Below are 22,981 nucleotides of genomic sequence, written 5' to 3'. Positions count from 1 at the left end.
GATATCCCTGCACCGAATCATTTCAAACTTTGTTTCCTTGCACTCCAGATTCAACGAGTCGCTGCTGGAGAGGCTGACAGTTGTTTTGGCTTCGTTTTCCGTTGAGCTGCACTCCACGGCAATGCTGTCCAGCTCGCTGTCAGTGGTCAGAGTGGACGGATGCATCCCCTGCAATATCCGTGGCACCTCTCCGCCTGCTGTGGAGCGCGGAATGGAGCGCACCTGCAATGGCTTATTGCGGAGCAGCTGCCGCAGGGCAACGAACGCGTCCCGCATCTCCTGCAGCTTCTCGCCGCTATAAGGCATGGCCTGCGATGCGTTCGGCTTGGATAAGGCGCCTATGAGGAACTCTATGTCGTCTTCCATGTCCATGGGTGCTGTCAGGAAATGAGAATTTTGAACAAGGAAAGCTCTTGTCTAGCTTTGGTTTTGACTATGAACTGGAAACCTTTGGCGAATGAAACGAATATCAATGCCCAACACGATCTTGTGAGTATAATGAAATAAATCTAAAAACTTTTGTTCTCATAATGGAAATTGGTTTAGCGCTTTCGGAGCTTTGCCACTCACTTGTTATTTGGTTTCAGCTTATCCCTTGACCACTCTCTGCTTGGGTGTTGTCCATTTTCAGTTGCAAACTTTTTTCATTAAGTCCCGCCTCGGACCACAGCTTTAAGAACGCCCACAAAAGTTTCACTTTCCCCAGTCTGCCCTCCCGTTTCATTTCATTCCATCTGATTCAATGCCATTCCTGCCAAAAAACGCTGCAAAGTCATTACGAACAACTTAAGTTTTGTGTTAAACACGCCTACATTACCAGATTTTGCATTTGTACGAGGAGCAAGCAGCAAGAAGCAAAGTTTTGCTCGGATGTTCTCGGAGGAGGAGGAGAAGCGAAAGCAAACTGCAAGAGAGCGGAAAACTTGGATTGGGCCATGTAATAATTGTAATTTCGCAGCTACATCGAGGCAGTAAAGCGGAAAGGGGGAGAACACGAAAAATAACAATCAGAAAGCATTTAGCAACAACTTCTAACCCGCCTCTGCCAGCCAGGGGGAGTCCCGAGAGTGCGGGAGTACGGGAGCGCCAGCCAAAGTGTGTTTCCTTGTCGGGTGGGCAGCAGGTGGCTGGCTCCCTACCAACGTGTGTATGTGTATGGGATTGTGTGTCCCACTTTAACTACGCACCAAAAGAAAAGCCACACACAAAGCATGAGACCTTTAACGATTAAACAAGGAACAGGCAGCCACATCCACATTGTACACATAAATCTGCCTTTGGGGGTGTGCTGTAGATATTCTCGTGTTGTGGATATATTTTGTGGCAATTTTAATGGCCTGACCTACTTACAGCCGACTGCTACTGTTACTCCACTTTATCGAACACCTAAAGCCAAGAAAGTTGCTCCTTAAGCGAGAAGAAATTCTATTCTTTTTAATTGCCAAAAGAAGACCGAAACAGCCGTAAATATTTGAGGGAAGCGAAAGTCGTTCTGTGTTTGCTCTTGCGGCATCTTCATGTTGAAAGTTTTCCATCGTTTGTCCTGCCATTTGTCAGGCATCAGAAAATATGTTTAATAATCTAAACGCATTACCAAAACAGCAGCCACTGTGCATACAAAAGGGGGAGCACTAGGGTCGGGGTCTATGTCTGTCTGCGCGGCTCGAAAGAAAACGGCAGACACATGTAGAAGACTCCAAAAGGCAGACACAAAACAAACATGGGGTGTTGAGATTCAGAGAGAGAGAGAGAGGGAATAAGCGAGAGTTGTGCTGGGCAAACATAGGAGAGGAGATACAGTGGGAAAAATAGATCGAAACATGGCAATGTTTCAGCTGCTAAACATAACACAGGAATACGTTTAACCTCTTTGAAAATTACTCCCAAAATGCAGCATAGAACAATCCCTGTTGTGGTCGCTGCAACATTGTGAGCCATTTGGCTTGATGTCTCCCACTGTGCCGCATTGCCAGCCATTTGGTGCTTCGTTGTGCTCGTCTTTCAAGTCACAAAAGCCTATTAAATAACATGGCCTTACACATGCGTCCTCTTGAGCAAGGAAGGAAGGAAGCAGCAGAAGCAGCAGCAGCAGCAGCCGAAAGTTTTCCACACAATTGCCGGGATAAGGGCCGGGCAGGAGCCTTAGTGGAAAGTCAGTAACATGCAGGAAAACTTGAAGTGGTCACATGAAAATATGGAAATATTCATGGCAAAGAGGGAAAACCCAAAAAAATAATGACAACCAAAGAGAAAAAGAAATCATGGCAATGGATGGGGAAAACTTGCATGCAGGAAAATGGCAAAAAGTAAACAAATAAACAAAGGATTCGAGTATGACGAGGGTCCTTTCGTTCACAGTCTACTTCAGGAGTGGGGAAACTGCCTGGATGACGACGACAATGATAGTCCTTCTCCCAAGTTTAAGACATTTGCATAGAGTCTTGAAGCGCTCATACGGGGGTCGGTCGGTCGGTCGGTCGGTTCGCTTTTTGCTTTTTATTTTTGTGGCATCTTTGACTAAATTTAGAGGAAAATTCTATTATTTTAGCTGCTGCTCGCTCAAAGTCCTTCCGGCTGCAGTTGTCGTGTTGATAGTAGTTTCTGAGAGTAAGTTGTTCACTTTTTCGGCTGGTGACCAACCAACAGCCAACCACTTGGGACTTGGGACCTTTGGGCTCTGTTTTTCTTCTGCCCAACTATGCAGAACCTTCTCCTCTGCACGCTGCCGCCCCTGCACTTTGAGCTGGCAAAATAAATGTTCAATTTGTAGTTGTCAATTGGCTACTCAGTGCAACGGGTAAGAGAGCTTACAGCGAACAGGCGAAATGGGAAATGGAGTAGCAATTGAAAAGTAAACGAAACTAATGTAAGAATTTGGCAGAGTGCCACTGATGGAAGCTGGCAGCAAGTTCCCTGAAAGGGAGAGATTTTCTGTCTGAGTTCTCTCTCATGGATGGACTCAGCATGCGTTCATATGTTAATACAAATAATCCTTTTAAGACTATTACTAACAGCACCAATGCTAAGTGCTGTGTCCAAGCCATGCAAAATATCATTATTTGCACATACAATTACATAAGTGAATTAATTCAAGCTTTCGTTTCTCTCCCCTTTTTTGAGATCATACAATTAGCAAAGTTCCCCTGCGAGCATCTGCAAGCTTCCATAACATAACTGTTCTGAGAGCATCGAGAACCATCAATTTCAAACTCTCATTGCCTGCAGCTTGTAGCTGTGTAGCTTGAAGCTTTCTCTCAAGTCATCTCCCTCCCTACCTCTCTCTCTTGGCGTTCGCACGTTCGTACGACGCACTCTAATTACCGTCTCCCTTTTGATCTGTACTTGAACATCATCGCTCTCACTCTGCTCGCTCTCTGAAACACTAACGCCAACGCAGCTATGAGCGCAGACAGTGCTCTGTCCACTGCAGTGGACAAGACGGTGCGTGCATAGCAACGGTAAAAGCTGTGATCAATAACAAACGGTAAATGGCAAAGAAGACAGCGAAAGGTAACACTGCAAGCAATTTCGTAGTGAATACACATTATGCAGCGGCTAGTTGAATAACTCACAACTTTATCGGAAGCGAACACCTTTGTTCCGATTCGATCCCTGAGCTCAGCTTTATGAGCATTTCCCCTACTTATTACAAATGCCAAGCTCTCAGGAATAACAGGACGAGCGTAAAAGAAGATGAAGTCGTATCATTAACTTTCCGGAGCAGGGATGTACAGTACAAGAATATAGTACCCTCTGGCCCTCCATCTCGATAAGCAGTTCATTACTCAAATGCAGCTCAGTGGAGAATGGGAAGCCCGCAAATGTCAGGTCCAAAGGGTCGACCGCCCCTCCGACTGTTTGTGATTTACCGGCCCCTGGAATCGCTTGGATCAGCGAGAAACGGCTAAAACATAATAATAATTTGTTATTCTTGTATGTAAAAGAGCAGAGCGTAAAAGAGATAAACAAAATAAATGACAAAAGCATGTCAGCACAAAGAGGACCAAAGGAGAACCCGCCGCAGTGGTGTAGTCAAGCGGAGCAGGCAAAAAGCAAACTAAAATGGCAAAATTCGGGCAGTGGTAATGGAAATGGAAAATGGGATCGACAATGGGAATGGGAGTGGGACTCCCTCTCTGAAATTTGGGAGGCTTTTTGTTGCAACCCTCAGCGATTTTTTTTCCGCTGTGTCTTGTTCTACGGGACTGCCGACATTTGCATAAATTATCATTTGTTGAGCCGAAACAGCAAGGAAAAGGAATACCTTCGACAGATCGAGGAGTAGCCCGGAGGGGCAAGTGGGGCCCCCTCCAATGACTGTTGCTAGGGGAGGGTAATAAAAGGCAAATGCATAAAATACCATAAAATAAAACGGGGAATTTATGTGCAGGATAAGAGCAGAAGCAGCAGCAGCAAATATCAAACAAATTGCAATGAAATGCAAATCTAAATGGAAGCACAAAAAAAAGCTGCCTTAAAGCTGAAACAATTTGAATTTAAATATTTGAAGTCCAATTTTAAAGAATTTTATTGCTCAGCCTCACCGCAGAACAGGGAAAGGGGCGAGTCCCCAGGCTGTTCTGAGAAGGGGCTCCACCTGGAACTCCAACCGTACCCGGAACGGTGGGTACCTCTTGCTGGAGTTGCTGTCGGCTATGTTTGTTTCCACGCAGCTGGGCACAGCTGTGGGGAGGGTGGCGGTAAAAAGAAGACAGCATTTCCTTACATTTTAATACACTTTTCTGGCCTCCCGCCACACCGCCCGCGGCACGGAGAGAAGAAACAGCAAAAAGCAGCAGCCGATGGCAGGCGAAGTTTTGCCGCCCTGTTTTTTAGGTAACAACTTTTTCTGCACAATGAATTTTTGCGCATTTTCCACCTGTATGAGCTTTGGGCGTGTGGCCGGGAGAGAGCAGAAACCCAGGAAATCGATGTGTTGTGGTTGTTGCTCTGGTAATGAGACATCCCCGGGCCAGGCCACGCGACGTAAACGGGGGGAAAACACCATTTTCCAGTGTATCTTTTTTTTTGCATGTTCGTTTCGTGGAATTCGCAACTATGCAAATTCTAGGCAAATGCCAGAGCTTAGTCCTTTGGTTCAATTACCCGAAGAAGCACAGAAAAAAGAGATAGGAGCTGGGAAGACTCCTCTCTTGGGGTAAACGGAATGGAAAAAGCTATTAGCATGATGGCAAGGAGGAGGCGGGTCCATGGATGGGTGTGGCCATGGGAAGAACAACACAAATCTCAGCTAATTAAAGTCAACAAGCAAAATCATTTGAAATGCAAATGTCAAATGGCATAATGGGAAAATGTGTAAGAGTCTGAGTGCGGGGGAGTGCTCCCCACGAGTGTGTATGTGGGAGGATTTACACAAGCAAAAAGAGCAACCAAAAAAACATAAAGGGAACGAGCTGCAGGACGAACCTTGAATGCTCTAACTTAAGGGCAGACCATCCCTACGGGCGCCCACATGGAGCCAAAAAGGATCGATTGAGGCATGTCCTGGCCTGCAGCATATCCCATTTGAAACCCCCCTTAGGCTTCCCTTATAGGGGCACACGATTCTCGGTATTAGAAGTTGAAAGTACGGCAATTTGATGTGGGTAATTACGAGTACTGGTGGGCTACACCCAAAAAGGGGTAAGATAAGAAAAAATGTGAGGCCCAAGTGTGGAGTTTCAATTAAAATTAGCACTTATGGTCGTTAATATAAAATATTGCTAATTAGATTGGTGGAGGCCCAGAGCCAGCAGCACCAGCTACGACCACATCCCATCCCACAGCTTCGACTCCATCTTGCGCATTGATTTTAACACGGTCATGAATATTAAATTACCAGCCCACAGCCCACAACCAGCCACCCAATCTGTGGTGTGGGTGGGTGTGTGGTGTGTGTGTGGGTGTGTGAAGAAAAGTTTGCCTGCCATAAATTAAAATCAACGCCCGCCCCTGCCTGCCAGTCTCTGCCTCCGACGCTGCGCCCAGCAGCCGCCACTCACAATGTTGACGGTAATTAACTTTTAGGCATTTTCTATGCATATTTATGGGGGTGTTCGAGGGGGAGTGATGGAGGTGCTCTTTGCTTGCATAACATTAACGTGAGAGCGGGGAGATGGGAGATGGGCGCCTCCGTCAGATGATGCGTGCCGAGGTCGAGGCCAAAAGATTGGAGAATTCTCTTGTATTTTTTTTGCTGTTTTTCTTGGTCCTTGAACAGCCGCTGACAGCGCAGCAGTGGGTCGGGATTTGACAAGGATTTTCTATTTCTGCCCGCCATCTGTAAATGTCATAAATAAACAACGAATTAATCACACAGTTTAGCGGATTTTCCCCCGACTCCCCACTGAAGTCCGTGGCTGTTCCTTGAGATTTTTCAATTGTGAATTGAGCTGGAAGAAAAGTACTCGAGGCTCGCCTTCTGCCTTTCAAGCAGTGCATTCACTTATAAATTATTAATGATATATTAAATGAAAATGTGAGCTGGATGGATCCGTCGCTTTTCTTTTGAGAACTTGTCAGAAACATGTGGCAGCTGCTTCCCCTTGTGTGAGGAATGACTTTTGAGGTTTTGCAGTCATAATTATATTATTATTCCAATCACAGCTTCTATGCCGTGTCTGTTGTGTGTCTTCAAGGACTCTGCAACTTAATTGCATCCTTTCAGGCATTTTATGGGTTATTTTGTTGCATCCTAATTGCAGGCAGGGCACATGTTGTCCTGGAACGGCACTTAAAACTCAATCAACTGCATCTAACCATATTAAAAGGAACCTCCAGCACAGGGCCAGGAGTTGACACCGGCAGGAGACCCTAGACCCTAGACCCGTAACGCATACGCCGTGTAGTGCATTGAAAATAAAAGAATGCAATCAATTTGTCAACGTCTCTGGCCCACAATGGTGTCGGCAGCGTCGTTACACGGCCACATATGTATGTCTGGGGCGTTGACCGTCCCTCAGTCCAGTCTCCGTTCATTCATTCATCCGTCCACCCGTCCACGCGTCCATTCGTTCATTCATTCGTTCCTGTCATCGCACACATATGCCAGCAATTTATGTGTCGTCTGTGTCTGGGCTTTTTTGCCGCTTGCCGTGGGGTCTGCCACAGCTACAACGGCCACTTGCTGCTAGTAAATAAATTTAAAAGCGCTTAAAAGGGGGCGGACGAGCGACCTGCCCCCGCCTGCAGTTTACCATGTCGGAAGGTGACTTGACAACAATTTGGCGTCGGCGTCAGGGTCTGGAGTTACACTTGCAGCAGAGTGACTCAACACCAGCAAGGATGAAGATGATGATGATGATGATGATGATGGTAGCTAAATGTAAATTTAAATGCACTGCGACACGAGTAAAATTCAATTAAAATGCCTTGCCAGCATCCACCTTGGCTGCTGGCAAAGTTTATGTAGTGGAAGATGGCCAACTAACTGGTTTAGTTTTGGCCTAAATCAATTGGGAAAGAGCGCCAGTCCCTTTTGGATTCTTCAAAGAGTATATTCGGTGTGCAGTTTGTTGTTTTCCGATGCTCTCCAGACTCCATGGAGAGCATAGCAAAGGCTAGCAGTTGGAAGGAAAATAGAAACAGAATAAACTTAGTGGGCAGTTTTCAACATAATTCTTTGGCAACTGTAGAAATACTCTAGCAGCATTTGTGGATAAATTCTCAGCACATAAATACAAACTAGAACTTTGGTGATTGCCTTTAAATCATTTCTACCTTCATCATTATCCTTTCCTTTGTCAGTTTCCTCACCAAGGAGAGAGCGTTTCAAGTCAGTCGCTTAATTTGCGGTTCCACTTGGGGCCGGCAATGCATTTAATCCTTAATCACATAACGCAGAGGCTCAAGCAGGGCCCAAACGTGGGGTTGACTGAAGATTTCTGCACTTGTGGGTTTTGTGAACTTGTGGCACCACACGGCAGCCAGGGGCAGCACAAAAAACAAGCTCAAAATAACAACAAACAATGCAGAAAAACAGAAGTCGGGCAGCGGCAGGGGGAGCGGCAGGGGGACGACGTGTTGTGTTGCCGCTGTGCTTATGATATTATTGCACTTGTCAGGCACAGACGCAGCGCACACACCCACACACACACAGATACTCGACGTGCATGTAGCACAGATGAACATTCCACAGGCAGTGGCACAGACGCCACAAAGTATGCAAAGTTTTTGTGCCAAAGCGCAAATGAAAACAGCCAAGTAACAAGGAGCGGGAGAGCGGGAGAGCAGGAGGAAAGAAGGAAAGGATGAACCATCAGCAGCATCATCAGCATCAGCATCAGCATCATCCTTATGCTTGTGCGAAATGCATTCTGTCTTTCGCCTACAAAGGCATGCCAGGGCAGGGACCCAGGTGGGCTCCGGCCCGCATCCAGCTGGAAATATGTCAACGGAGGGCGTGCGTACGAGTAATAAGTATCCATATCTGAGGCCCAACCTGGAGACACTGCGACTCGAAATCAAATTTTCACATCTGCTGTGGAATGAAATGAAATGCATTGAAATGTTAGCCACAGAGCAATGGCATGCACATAACCCACAGAGCAGGAGAGACACAGAGACAGAGACAGTCGGATGGCGTGGGGAATCGGCAGTCAAAGGTGGCTCCACAGTCGAGTAAATCATCGCTGCACTGCGAGAAACTTCAGACCCCTTACCGATGCAATTTATCAACATCAATTTGAAACCAAAAATGCTCCACATTCCGCACCTTCTTTCCCGCAAAGTTTATCCCAGATCTTTGACTTTAGTTGCTCCCCAAAATGTTTCTCTCTGTGTTTGCTCTCCATCGTTAACCGTGGCTACACGGAGCTTAAGCTGCTGCTCGACTGTCATCGTTATTGCTTTTGGGAATACGAATGCGAATGCGAATGCGAATGCGAGGCAGAACGGCATGCCAAACACTCGCCTCTCCCTCGACCAGTTCCTCTTTCCATTTGCATGCCACAACTCGAATCAGTCTTGTGCTCTGTTTTATACATTTTAATTTGAGTGAGCGAGTCCTGGCACACCGCATGGGGCTCCTGCCTGTCTTTGCTCCTCTCTCCCTCTCTCCCACACCATGGGACTCCATTCCAGACTCCGCCGGAGAGATGTCTCCTGGCACTTCGCTTCGTTTCGCATCTATTTTTTATAAGCAGACGCAATTGTTTCGAAAATTAAAGGTTCAAATGTTAACTGCGACTTTGCAGGCAGAACAATGGGTTAAGGCTCTGGCTTTGGCTTTGGCTTTGGCTTTGCCTTTCATTGTTGTTCCTGTCAGGGGTTGCTTGCCGGGAAATGCAGGCCCCCTTCGGAGAGATCAAAACATGAACTTTGTCAATGAACTTCGCATGTAAAGTTGCAGGCAGAATTCCCTGTGCAGGCGCTTGATAAATGGGCTTGGGGATACTGGGAAATGGAGCAAGGGGAGCTGCCAGGTTGATGGAAATGTGAAGCTCCAAAGAATCTTTGCGGTTCGCTCAGGAAATTCCTGTACAAAAAGTAAAAATAATTATGAAACTTTAATGAACAAAATACCTAAACAAAATCGAATTCATTTTTACTCTTGCTGAAATATTTTCCATTTACTTTCAGCAAACATTTCCAAGCAATATTCCACCTCTTCCACTTCCTTTGTTAGCCCCCGAAAATTCCCCCGCACACACTCTGGCTGTCAGCTTCAATTTCACCTTTGCGTCTAGTTCCAAAATGCAGCAAATTAAAATATTTTCGCATGGAGCCAGGCACTTTGCCAGCTGCAGCAGGTTCAGCTTCAGGAATGTATCTGCAGTCCATATTGTGTTAGTTCTTGGCTATTTTTCATATTAAATTTCGATGGCTGGAGGCGGCCACAAAGGGATGCCGAAGCTTTTTGTTCATAAACATTTGTGTGTGTGTGTGTGGGGGGGGAGTGGGGGTAAAAGGAAAGCATTCTGGAATGTCTTTCTTTCCTCTTTTGTGGGCAATTCAGACATTAGAGATAGGCCAAGCAGCAATGGCCGGAAATGAAAGGCGGCGCTGGCGAAAATTGGGTCAGGCAAACAATAAAAATCATCAGACAAGGCCGAGACTTGATGAGCTCCTCCGCTGCGCAGCCTGGGAACAATGCTGCCAAAAGGACATCGGAGATACAGAAGTGGCGGGGTGTAGCGGGTAGCGGGGTGCACCAACCCCTAATGGCATAATCTCCACTAATTTAGCGCTCATTAATTTCCAGCGCTCCATTCTGCTCGATGGCAGGAAAAACGTAATTGAATTAAAAGTGGCTGCCCGGACAAAGGGAAGTTTGGGGCTCAGCTTTTGTCCCAAACATCAACATGTCGGCAGCTAGCTCGTACTCTCCACGAATTCTTTGGCTTTAATTAAAATTGCATAATCAAGGGACTCGCATGTAGGTCCAAGTCCAAGTCCAAGTCCAAGTCCTCAGTCGATACATCAGCTTGGCCTTCATGTAATTTGTGTGCTCCTATCACAGCCTAATCAGCTCCAAGCCCATTTGTTGTTATGGCCCTTGCCGAGCCCCTCCTGGCTTTTATTATACATATAATTAGAGAGAAATTGTCGGGCACTTGAAGACAGAGCTCGAGTCGTGCCTCCGCTCTCTGTCATGTCAGCAGCACTCTTCCGTTGCTCCCCGTCGAATCCTTTTGTTCACTCAACTTCCTCGGGGTCAGCAGTTTTTAATTGAATGGCACGCGGCTTGTTTTCGGCCACCCTCATCTTTTATGCGCATTTATTTGCATTTCCATGCCACAAACTCTTTGATGCCATTCCCTCTCTGGCTAATTGCGTGTGAGTCTGGTCTGTCTATCCCGGCAAAACTCCTTCCAAATTCGAGTCAGCAGAAAGTAAAATAGTTGAAAGGCTTTCAGTGGGCAGCAAAAAATATAAAAATAAAATTATTTGGCTAGCATAAACGAGGCGAAAAGTTTACCGAAATGTTTTCTCCAGTTGCTGCATAAAAATCTGCGAAAAGTAAAATTTAAATTCCCGAGAAACTAATTTTAAATGAAGCTTTATGCTCTGAAGCAAACAAATCGGCGGCGTTTATAGAGTTTAAATCAAATAATATTGTGTTAAATGTTAATCCTTAAACCCACCATTAAAATACTTTCGTTAGTTTTCCCGCTGTCATTCTCCTCGCCCATTGTCCTGAGGCTTTCCTGTCGGAGCTCTCCCCAACCTCCTCAGATCACTCACATTACGCTGGTCGCTTTAGGGGCCAGAGATAAGGCAACAACTAGCCCAGGGTGGGAAGGCAAAAAATGGCAAATAATTTAATAAGGAAAGTTTCCCCCAGCCGCATTGACCTTTTCTCTGTCGTGGCTGAATGTGTCAAGCGGTCGACATAAATAAAAAATGTTATTACATTTTGTCACATGGCACAGAATAAAGGAACGACATAAAAGGACAGAATGAAAGGACAGCAATAAGCGAAGAGCAAAAAGACTGCCGGACTGGGGAGAGCTGATAAAAATGGTGAAAAAACAGTTAAAATGTTTTGGGGCAATTTTCAAAGAAATTGTCAAGCCGAAACGGGTCAACGGGTAATCAATCCTGGTGGCAGGCACACTCTTAGACCCAAGGAAATCCCAAGGCATGGATTCGCTTAATTAGATCTCATGTCCGGGGGGTGCAACCTTTCGCCGCATTTATCTAAATTATTTCGTTGGCCTGGGCAAACAAATTAAAATAAATGTTTGTCAAAGGTTCGCACGAAAGTCAACAAATTAAAAAATGTTTGACCTTTGGCAAAGCTACAAAAAGGGGCACGGTGCTCGGGGTAAGGGCTTGGGCTTGGGCAGGTGTTTGGCAAAAAGGTTTTTCGTGTTTATTTTTAACGCATTGTTTGGTCTTGGGGCTGGGGCTGTGGCAAACGTCAAACCCCAAACCAATTGCTTTATTAAGTGTACTTGGAAATAAATTCGAGCCGACTCTCCAGCGTTGGAGTTCACTTACGGGGAAGTAAAAGGATGCAAAAGTGGCTTTAGCTGGCAAGTTGAAGTCAGTTTTGCTTAGATAAATTCAAATTATAAAAAGGTTTGCCATAAATTAGCTAATGAAAAACATTTTGCCAGCTCAAAGTTGTGCTCTGTCCAAGGAAAGCATTGTAATAAATTGACAAATGTTTCTGTTTCTTAATGAATTTGTGGGCATGGTTGAAGGTGGAAGCTTGCTGCACTTGAGGCAAGAATCATTCCACTTCTTATTCATCAATTTCAATCAGAAATCTCTCATCATTCTTTTCGATCTTTTCATATTTTTACATGTATTTATTTTCATATGTATCCAGATTCATTTCTACCCACGCTCCTTCCATTTGCAGCCGCCGTCCTGCTGCTTTTTGGGCGCATATTAACAGAAACTGCTGCCGGCAATGGAATGGATATAAATTCGTATCTGCTGCAGAGGGCACGTCATAATGTTTATCAACAATGGCCGCAGGTCGTGTATTGATTAAAAATGTCGAAAGCTGAGCATGGGTCGGTCCTGTCCCTCCCGGTCCACATGCACTTGTTGACAGCCCCACGCCCCGGGCCATCATTTCAGTTCAAAGGCCGCCTCGATGTGGCGGGAAAAACTTTACAAAAATTCTGATTTTAAGCCGCTTTGGCCACAGAGGAAGCCGCACCAACATTTAATTAATGAAAATTATTTTGCAGTTTTTGTCGTGGGGATTAATAAGCTTTTTTGTTGTTGTCAAGCTCTCAGCCACGTGTTGGAAATCTGATTATGATGACACTCAAAAGCTTTGGCGCAGGCTTTCAGGAAACCAAAATGACCAAAAGGCAAACGGGGACTTACTTGCGGTTCACGAATCAAAGCAAAGGAAGTGGCCAAAGGGAGAGGGGGAGGACAGGGGATTTACGTACCTGAAAAGAGAAAGAGAAAGAGAAAAGGGAATATTAATATAATTGAAATTCGTTTTGGTGGCTTAAAAAAATAAATTATTGAAATGGAATGCTGGAAAAGAGGGAAACCTTTTGAGAGTTACGACTTTAAGGGATATTTACAGCAAATTGCAGGCAAAGTTTTATGCTCTGAACTATTTAATTTCTGAATTTCGCCAACAATTTCTGATACTCCAACCCCAGCCCATGGGCCAGACGTTAACGGCTAGCAAGTTGGTCCTATCTGTAAATAAATCAAATTGTTATTGCATTCGAAATCAGCGGCATTGAATTATTAATGCAGCCTGTGCCTCGGCACAAGTGGAACATGCTAATGGAACGGAGATGGCTCGACCGTAAGCGGACTTAAGCCCCGCCCGACCAATGTCCAGAGACGGTCAACAAAACGCTGACAGCTGACAAGCCGCAATCCGTAGAGGGCTTCACGCCCGCTGGCCACAGGACAAGCCAGCAACAGGGCGCAGGCGGAGGCGGAGGCGGAGGACTGGGGGGGAAATGGATTGCTGGCCAGCAGCAGAGGCAGTGAGTGGCCCAGCTCGGGGCCTGAGTGGAGCAGAGTCAAAGCAGGAGCCGGAGCCGGAGCCAAAGCCAGTGCCAAGTCCAGGCACATTGAATAGTTCATGAAGTTGTCACAGTGTCTCGTGTTGTGTTGTGTTGTGCAGTGTAGTGCAGGACAGTGTCGTTGTGGGTAACAGTAACAAGTTCTTCCACCAACTAGCAGCGAGGCAATTGTGGTCCTTGCAGAGTCTTGAAGTTGCCCTTCCCTGCGACAGACAGCCAGCCTGTTAGGTGTCTGACATCGTGCCCCGCCCATCGACTGCCACTCCATCGATTGACACTTCGATTGACACTGGTTCAGGTAATGCGTTCGAGACGGTGGGCAAGTTCTGGTAACCCTTCTGCCGCTACGTGTCCGGCATGACAAAGTGTCTGTTTATCTCCGCCACATAATAACTGTGGCAGCACTCGAATGTTTTCCATTGAAACCTTAAAGTTGGCTGCACTCGCTATCGATTGCTGCTCCGATTTAGCTCGCTCTTTGCTTTTCCATTGCTCCCAACCATGGGAGCTTGTCACCTTATCAGTTTTATGGTTTGCTTCACGTGAAATGTAATAAAATCCGCAGTTGATAAACATCTGGACAGATGGAAGGAGGAGTTTGGGAGTGTCAAATATATTTAATGGTCTACGTGCAGCGCTCTGAAGTAGAACTATTGAATTGGGAGCACAAATGGCTGGACTTGTAGTGGCTGCTGTTGATCTTTTCTATTAATTGGAGCTCCCTTAATGCCCATTCTATGTCTGTGCACCTCTTTGGCTCTTGTTCCAGCCACAAATCGCTCTTGGCATAAGTACCCCCCCGGCTAACTATGCCATTAACACTTGACCAGACGCTCGGGCGCCGCTCAGTCCTTGGCTCCTGGCTGTCCTTTCATGCGCAGGCCACACACGCAGCGTGCAAGGAAATTCAAAACGTCAACCAGCCCGTTGACAGTTGGCGCTGTGCAGGACTCGTAAAAAAAAAAGGAAAAATGCCGCCGCATGGATGGAGCACCTTATGGAGGGATGGGCTATGTGTTTGTACAATTTTTATCCCCTACCGAGTGCGCACATTGTAGTTTTTAACGACACCTTACAACTGCTGCTCGTGCCACATGTGGCATGCTGGCGGCTGGCTGCTGGGGTGACTTTTTATGTGGTGGCTAATTAAAAAATGAAACCCTGAAAAAAGAACAGCGAGAATATTTATTTTTTTACTGCCCCATTAAGCGGCGCAATGAGAGCGAGCGTCAAGCGTTTAACAGTCATAAAAGTGACCCCCCCCCCCCAATCACCCACCCCCCAATCCACACCCCACCAACCACCAACCCCACACAGCAATTGAATGTGCTTAAAGTTTAAACAAAGAGTTTTATGTAATGTAATTGATGTAATTTCACTTTAAACATTTTATTTGACTGCTGGAATTTTCGCAGTTCATTTGGCTGGAAAATTTGCTATTTGAATGTAAATGAAAAACTTCCGTTTTGACACTCAAAGGAGCTGGAAAATGCAAAAATGCAAAAATGCAAAAATTGTGCATTGATTTTTTGTCGTATTTGTTTTTTTTACAGATAATTAAAAACAATTTGGGCACTTTTCGATTTTCAACCCCCACCGGAGATTGAATTGTTTGCATATTATTTCCATTAATTTGCATACCGAACGCATGTGTGAAAATGGTTGGAAAATGTTATTGCCAAATCGCTTGTAAATGTTGCTGGCCTGCGGGCAATCTTTGATTTTAATTTACGGCCAGAGAAATCGTTCAGCACAGCTGGCTGCAGCTTCATTGAATTATTGCAGAATAAATTATCGAAATTCTTTAAGCAATTTTGCTACATTTTGCTAATTACAGTAATTATAGAACTATGGGCAATGTTCTAATTTGATTTTAAGCCCGGGCTGGCAATCGAAGAAATCAATCAGCAAATTGAGTTCCACCTCAAGAAATCAGAAGAGCAAACACAGCCACAGAGGGAAAGGCATTGACTGCAAAAGCAAACACCATCGGGGGGAGGCAGCGGCAGTCGGGCAGTCGGGCAGAGACCTTATCGCCAGCTGTGAGCTGATAGCGCTGCAACTTTCACTACAATGGATGGCCGGCTGATAAGACGCGACTTTGCAAATTACTAATGCTACAACGGCGACCTTGCCGTTCGATTAATAAAAGTATTTACCACTCAGAGCACATTTTGACGCGGAATATTTACTTGTTATTGGTTTAAAGCTGTTTTTATCAGCGAATCGAAGTGCCAGCCAATTGTGTTTTAATTTGTAGTCAATTAATATTTATTGTGCATATATTTTTACATAAAAAACACACACCGATTGGCACCGCATTCGCACACTATAAACTCCAACCCGAAACTATAATTTATTTATATTGAAAAAGCCTCAGCCAACGAGCAGCACTCGCTGGCCGCATTATTTATTTATTCATCATTCGAATTAGTGCTTAAACAAACAGAAGAATAAACATTTAGCGATGCTCTGCAATTAAAATACGTGGAAATCTGCTCTTTGTGGGGGTGCAGAGTGCGGAATGGAATTTGCATAAATTAAGTGCAGTTTGCACTCGGTTTCAGCTGTCCTGCCTCGAATCGGGTTTATTTATGGCTGTGTCGAGTGGGCAATATGTTGCCACTTTGTTGTTTATTGTGCCAGATATTTGTTTCTAAATATTTGCACACTTCACTCTGCAGGAGAATGTTTTAAATATTGTACTTTAAAGCTGCAGTCTCTCGGGCAGCACTGATTGTTCGAGAAAACCAAATAGAATTCAATTTACTTCCAGAGCACCAGAAACGCATTCAAAGGCAATCAACAGAAGTCACACGAGGCCACAAAATGGAAAATATACTCAAAGGAAAACCCATAAAAACTACTCCACAAACTGCACTCGAAAATGGGAAAGTTCCAGGCAGTGGCAATAAAATGTTTATAACCATTTTTGGGCGGGTCACCCCAGAGCCCTCATCGCTCAGCGCCCAAATCAAAACGGAGAATTTTAAACACCAAAAACGCAGACGGACAAACAAACGAAATCCGAAATCAGAGAAGTGGTCAGCGGCAATGAAAACTAATTAAATTAAATCAATATGGGGCGGGGGGTCAGACACCACATCGAAGGCGTGATACGGGCTGCCCTCGGCCATGCCCTCACAATTACGCGGCTCAAAGAGTGTCCCGTCCCTCCCGCGCTGTCACTGACACTAAAAATGAGCCACAAAATCCAATAATTTTTTAACAACCAGAAAAGTTTTGCGGTCAAAGTTCTGCTCCGCCGGTGGCTGGTGCGGGGATGGGCGGGTGTAAAAACAAAAGTAATTATAACGCAAAATTCCATTTGCACAAAAAAGAACCTTGACAATGGCGCGGGCACATGCAAAACGCACATCAACTACAGCAAGAGCCACAAAAATGAGATGTGGAAATTTTTCCCACTTGGCGCTTTGGCGGCGAAGTAATGTAATTTTCCAGATACGCGGGAGTGGAGAGGAACTCCCACTGCCAACTGCCAACTGCCATGGCAACACAGCTGCTTTGGCATTTATTGTCGAAGTAATTAGAAGCTTTCACAGCGGGTCGTGCCAGGAGGGCAGCGCGGCATGCGGCGTGAAAGTGGTTGGGAGCCTCGTGGGGTAAGGGAAAATGTTATTTAGGGAAATGTACAAATACATAACATATGCGCGTGGTTATGTATATCATAACTGTGTACATATGCTAGTAAACTGAACAAGGAACTTCGATATTTTAGCTTTCGGAATAACACAATTTATTCTATGCCCATTTCCTCTTGCAGCCATCAATGCGGCCTTTCCTTTGCCCTTTTGGGAACACAAAGAAAGGCTCGTTTAAATATATGAAAGCTGCCTGTTCATCCAAGCTCTTTCCTTATTCCCATTTGCCAACAAGCCTTATCAAGATCTGGCCATATCAATTATCCAGGGCTTTATCCGTTCGACGAGTGCGTGCCAATTATGCATGTGCTGACGAGGACGAGGGAATGATGACAACGCTGACGGCCTAAGGACAAGTTGTGCCCATGTAAGACCCTTGGGAATGTGTGAACCACTCTCTGGTCAGGGGTTTTGGCCATTAAACTTGTGCTGGCGCTGGACACGTGACTCTGTATCCTGCATATGTCTGCAACATTTGCTGCCACTCAGCGCTGCTTCCTTTCCCCATTATGCCCTATTTCGAACAGTTTTCGTTTCCCTTTTTTTGGTGGAAAACACACCCAAGAAAGCATTGGGAAACGCCTGTAAATTATCCGCTGGGGAAAACTCGTTCGTTTTTTGTGGAAAAACACAACAGCAGACAGGTAAAAATTATCTTTGGGGTTCTGTTTCTGGTCTGTTATTATTATTATTAAAGTTTCCTAGTGACAAACTAACTCTAGCACCACCGAAAAGGGGGCAAACGAATTAAGGAGAGTGCAAATGGTACTCGAACCCTTTTTATTCCATTTTATTGTATATTTTGGAAGCAGCATTTTCATTTTGCTTTCTGCTTTTTCTGCGATTTTATTTCATTTTATTGCCACGCATTTTCTTCTATTTATTTGTATGTCTGCCTTATTTATTCTACTCTCTCTCCCACTCTCTCTTTCTGCAATTAACTTTAGCATTTGGCATGTTTTCTGCCTCCCACGCGTTATCCTGTCGTGTTGCGGGCTTTGTTTGCTTCGAGCTCTTCCTTTGCCTTGCCTCGGGCTCTAATTTCTCCCACTTGCTGGGGAGACTCTGGTTGTTCTGTTAATTAGTCTGCCGCCGAATTTCGTTTATTAATTATGTAATCCATTTTTCTGCTTAATTATATTGAGAAAGGCGCCGCCGCGTGCCTGCTGCCAACATCAGGATACAACACATACATCTACATATAAAAGTCCTGTAATTGGACCGTAATTAACTGAACAGCCTGACGGGACAGACTCTTGGGGCCAGGAGGAAGTACTCCCGGCAGGTGACTCCCGCATAGATACAGGAATTTGTGTCTAAATAAATGGAAGACTTTGGCTGAGGGAAATAATGTGAGGTAGGAAAAACACACACATAATTATTGGTAGAGTGGGGACTGGGGATACATAAACAATTTGAAGGGGAAGTACATATGTGGCATGAGGGGCAGTTTAAGCTAAGCAAAGGGAATGCTGTTGACTACCCTTCAAAATAATATGCATAAAATACTGAGGCACACCCTGACTTAAGTTGGAATTTGTATAATATTTTTCGCTCCAAGTTTACACAACAGAACCGCGAATCAGAGCCAAATACGTTTGTGTATAACCCATTTTGTGGCCTCTCCATTGTTGAGCACCTAAAAGATCCACAGAGCAACTCGAACTCTGGGCGGTTCCCAATGGATTCGACATACATCCATCCATCCATCCATCCATCCATCCATCCAAAAAGCACGTTGCCCCAGGGTTGAGCAACAAAGGAATGCTGCCACATTAAGCGGAACAAATGCAGTGAAATCAACTGGCAGGATCTGCCAGTACTGGGTGAGGGGCAGACGGGGTGGCAAGGGATGGCGGTGGTGGTGGGTACAACACGAAACATGTTGCAAAATATTTCAGAGCGACAACTGCACTCGGATGGTGTCATAAATCTCAGAGGAACGGAAAAACAGAGAGCGAGAAAAGCGACAATGAAGAATGGCTGCCAAGGTGCGGCAAAGCAGGCCAAGGATGCGCTGCCAGGATTCGGGACAGAGCACAACATAAGACACTGCATAATAAACAGCTAAATTAATGATTTACGGGCAGGGCAGCTCTCGAGCTCTGCGAAAACAGGTTGGGAAAGTACGCGAGGAGCGAGGAGCGAGTGCCGTCCCACAGGTAGCGACAGGTAGACCCGACCCAGTGGGTGTGAAAAAGGCCAAAATCCAATCGAAAACGAGTCTTGAACCTGGCTGGATGACTCGATGACTACCACTCGCTTATCTTATCAAGTTCTGTGGCGCGAATCCAGAGTGGAGTCGATCGGCTGGGAGGCGTCACCGCGGACTGCGTGTGTCATCCCGCATGGACTTCTCACCTGGCGTGTGCCATTATCCGACATGCAGCTGCCCCGACGATGCTGCGATGCTACTGCCAGCTGCCTGCGGACACAGATTTGTTGTCTTTTGTTCTGAGGCGAAGGAGCAGCACAATGAAATGCCAAAATCGAATGCCAGCCAGCCAGCTGATGGCATGATGCGTCAGGGGTGGAGGCCAGACAATTATTTAAGCAGACAGGAAATGGCAAATGTTATTCCCTCAAAAATACAAGGCGACTTCCAATGCTGATAACAGATAACAGAATGCGTAATTGATAGATAGAGGAGAACGCAACCCACATAGATACGTAGATACAAAATAGGGCGCAATATGCCACAGATAAGTCTGCAGATATTTTTGTGTGTTGTGTGGCAAACATTTTCCATATCGATTCGAGACTCCATCCAGCTGCTAAAGGAACAACTAACACAGCTTTTTGTGTGCATAAATATGAACATTTTCAATGAGAAATTATCCATTTTCGAGCTATTTCTTGGCCTTTTCCAGCAGTTATTTCAAAGCGTTTAAATTGCTTTCAGTTGAGCATTTCTCTCCCCCAAGTTGTACACTTTCACTGCATAAACCCAGCCACTGTAAAATACATTTGTCGCCTTTATTTCTCTACACAAGAAATGCCAAGCGTTTGGCTTGTTTTTTTTCCGAGCAATATCCTCCTTGACCCGACAGTTGATGGCAGTTTTGTCCGCTCCTTTGTTCTGGCAGCCGCTGCAATTTGTCACTTTTCGCACTGTCCGTCCGTCCAGCACTGTCCGTCCGTCCAGCACTGTCCGTCCGTCCAGCACTGTCCGTCCGTCCAGCACTGTCCGTCCGTCCAGCACTGTCCTGTGTTCTGGCCGTGTCTGTTTGTTGTCCTTGTTCCTGTCTTGGCTGCCTGAGATGACGGCAAGTGCAGGCACTTCAGGCATTTGCCATATTAAAATTGCATGGCGCTGACAATTGCCAGTGATTTGACAGTCGAGGCGGCAGTCGAGGCATTCCAAGAGCGAACAACGACTACAGGTGAGAGAGAGCCAGGCAAAGGTAGCAGAATTCTGTGAAATTAAATTCCGAAGGAGTCAACCCAACTCACAAAACTTAGCCCGGAATTAGCGTGCAAAAGCGAGAGGCGGGGAAAGGGCTTTGAAGTTGTGCAAGAAATCTGACAAATGAAATGTTTAGCGAGTATTTAAATACCTCTCGAGTGAGCGCTGACAGTGGAAAATTATGGCATAAATCGATGGCAGCTTGTTGCCATTGAATTTACCTTCAAAATAACTCCAACGAGCAGTGGCAACCGCCAGCAATATTCCACAATATTTCCCATTCGAATTTCTACCCTCGGAAAACAAAATGCTGCATGGGAAATGTTCGCTGCTAGCGAAAAGCCATAAATATTCGCCCAAAACAGCAGACGAACCCCAAAAGGAAAACACGAAATACAATAAAAAGGAAGGAGAAGGCAGGGTGGAGGCGAGTCAGGATGTGGTCAGGACATACGATGGCGCAGCACACGATATATCTGTAGCTGCGGAGACTTCTTTGGCTCGTCGGTTGCCGGGCTAAAAGTTTGTTAGAGCTCGACTCACCTTTTGAGCCTTGCAAGTCACGTTTATGGACTGCACCTCGTGTGTTTGGTGTCGCTGCTCGCCGATGCACTGGCCGCATGCCGGGATCTTGCAGTTGAGGCAGTACTGGGAGAGCGTCTCCTCGTGCTCGCCGCAGACCGACTCCCGCTGCTGGGCGGCGCCGCGCGGCTTGACCAGCGTGTGCTTGGCCAGGGGCCCGCGCGCCGGGTGGCAGAGCTCCCGGCAGGGCTCGCAGTAGCGAATCTCGCACTGCTCGCAGATCAGCGACGCCACCTTGGGGTCCGTCTCGCACATCTGGCAGCGGAGCGCCTCGCGCGCGCAGAAGCGGTCCACGATGGCCTCCATGGCGCGGTATGTGGGCAGATTGCGGACTCCGCCGTCGTCGAAGAACACGAGCTTCCGGCACAGGGGACAGGTGAGGCAGTAGGCGGCGCCGGGAGGCGCTACCACGGATCCTTGGAGCAGTCCCTGGAGCTGTCCGGTGCCGGCGTACGAGACCGGGCGGGATGTGTTCGAGCAGCAGACGACGCCGGAGTCGGCCTCGCTGAAGATGCTCACTTTGTCGGACTGGTCCTGGTCGGAGGTGACGCTCTCGCTGCCCGTGTTGGAGCTGGCCGTGCTGGCGGCCGAGCTGTGGGAACTGTGGCGGGTGCCCGGCCCTGCCCCGTTGGCCACCCCGTTGGCTGCACCCACTCCAGTTACCGATCCTGGGCCACCGTTGGCCTGGCTGTGCAGTCCGTTGTGTCCGCCGCTGGCGTTGGAGCCCGATCCCCCGGTCACGGCCAGAGCCACTCCCGGCGTGTACGGCGTCTGGATGTCCAGGGCACAGCCCAGGCACAGGGCGTGGAAGCAGGGCAGCAGCACGGGATTGGCGTACAGCTGCTTGCAGGTGGGACAACGTAGCTCGTCCTCCATTTCCGCAGTGGCTCTGCTCTGTCGATGCGCTTTTCGCTTGAGTTCTGAGATCTCTGCTGGTCTCTCTCTGGGTCTTCGAGTTGGTCACTTAGTGGGGATTGGGGCACTGGAGGAGCATGTTTGGCAAATGACTTTCACGGCTTCACTTTTCACTTTTCTGGTATTTCTGTTATTTCGAATTTGTAATGTCCGTAATTCACTTTTATTTTGAGTCCTTTTTATGCCCTTTCTGGTACTTTTTCAGTTTCAATTTTAATTTCACAAATTGCACAAATTTCCTCACAATCAGGTTGAATTTTTAGAATTTTTTTTAAGCTTTGCTCTTGGGCTCGAATATGTTTGATGGGCTTGAAACACTTTCTTAGGTTCGTTCTTTGGTTTAAATCTTTTCACTTTTTGCTTGATTTATTTTAATAATTATCCACATTGATCCAAGTTCCCACTTTTTAAAAAATTGTCCCTTTAACGTATTTATTTTTTAGTTTTTATTTATTAATATTCATTCACGAATTTGTCCGCACAAGCCAATTCACGATACGATACGGTAAACACGACGATTTGAAATTGAATCGAGCCCCCGCTGCACAACCGCTTTGCGTGAGAAATTTTGTGTTTGTTTTTGCTTTGAACGCGACATGTCTGGACATGTTTGTGCTCATTTTTGCGTTGCATTGCTGAGTTGAGTTTTCAGTTGGTTTGTGGTTCTTAACCCACTACGGCACTCGTACGTTATTGAAGATACAAATTCTGATTTGCATTGACAAGTTGATGAAAAAGCCCGTAGTTTTATAATAAACAATACATATTTATGGACATAAAAAATATCAAATATGTGTGTATTTCAGTTAAGATATATGAAAATATATCCAGTTATAAGAGTGTCTCACAGAAACAAACTCGGCTCGCCTTCAAATGTTGCTCGGCAACAAACGCGTGTTGCTGTGGTGAGGTTGGGTACATCTGACTTTGAAATGTTGCTGGGGCGTACTTCCTCATTG

General features: G+C 46.0%; 1 protein-coding gene across 2 annotated transcripts in view; it reads right to left on the bottom strand.

The window, feature by feature from the left end:
• LOC117900279 (E3 ubiquitin-protein ligase TRIM9) overlaps nt 1–22,425 on the bottom strand; it is a 73,599-nt gene extending 51,174 nt beyond the window's left edge. The window contains exon 1 of one of the 2 annotated variants that reach the window (XM_034810591.1): nt 21,069–22,425. In XM_034810591.1, the coding sequence (XP_034666482.1) occupies nt 21,069–21,983 (915 nt within the window). In that variant the 5' untranslated portion in view covers nt 21,984–22,425. The remainder of the gene's footprint in view (nt 1–21,068) is intronic. The other variant, XM_034810592.1, reaches the window with a different exon arrangement.
• Between the last annotated feature and the right edge of the window lie 556 nt (nt 22,426–22,981).

This window comes from Drosophila subobscura, chromosome U (genome assembly GCF_008121235.1).
Source record: "Drosophila subobscura isolate 14011-0131.10 chromosome U, UCBerk_Dsub_1.0, whole genome shotgun sequence".
NCBI classification, from domain to species: domain Eukaryota; kingdom Metazoa; phylum Arthropoda; class Insecta; order Diptera; family Drosophilidae; genus Drosophila; species Drosophila subobscura.
Note: the sequence above shows the minus strand (reverse complement) of the source record. Positions and strands in the feature narration are given on the sequence as shown.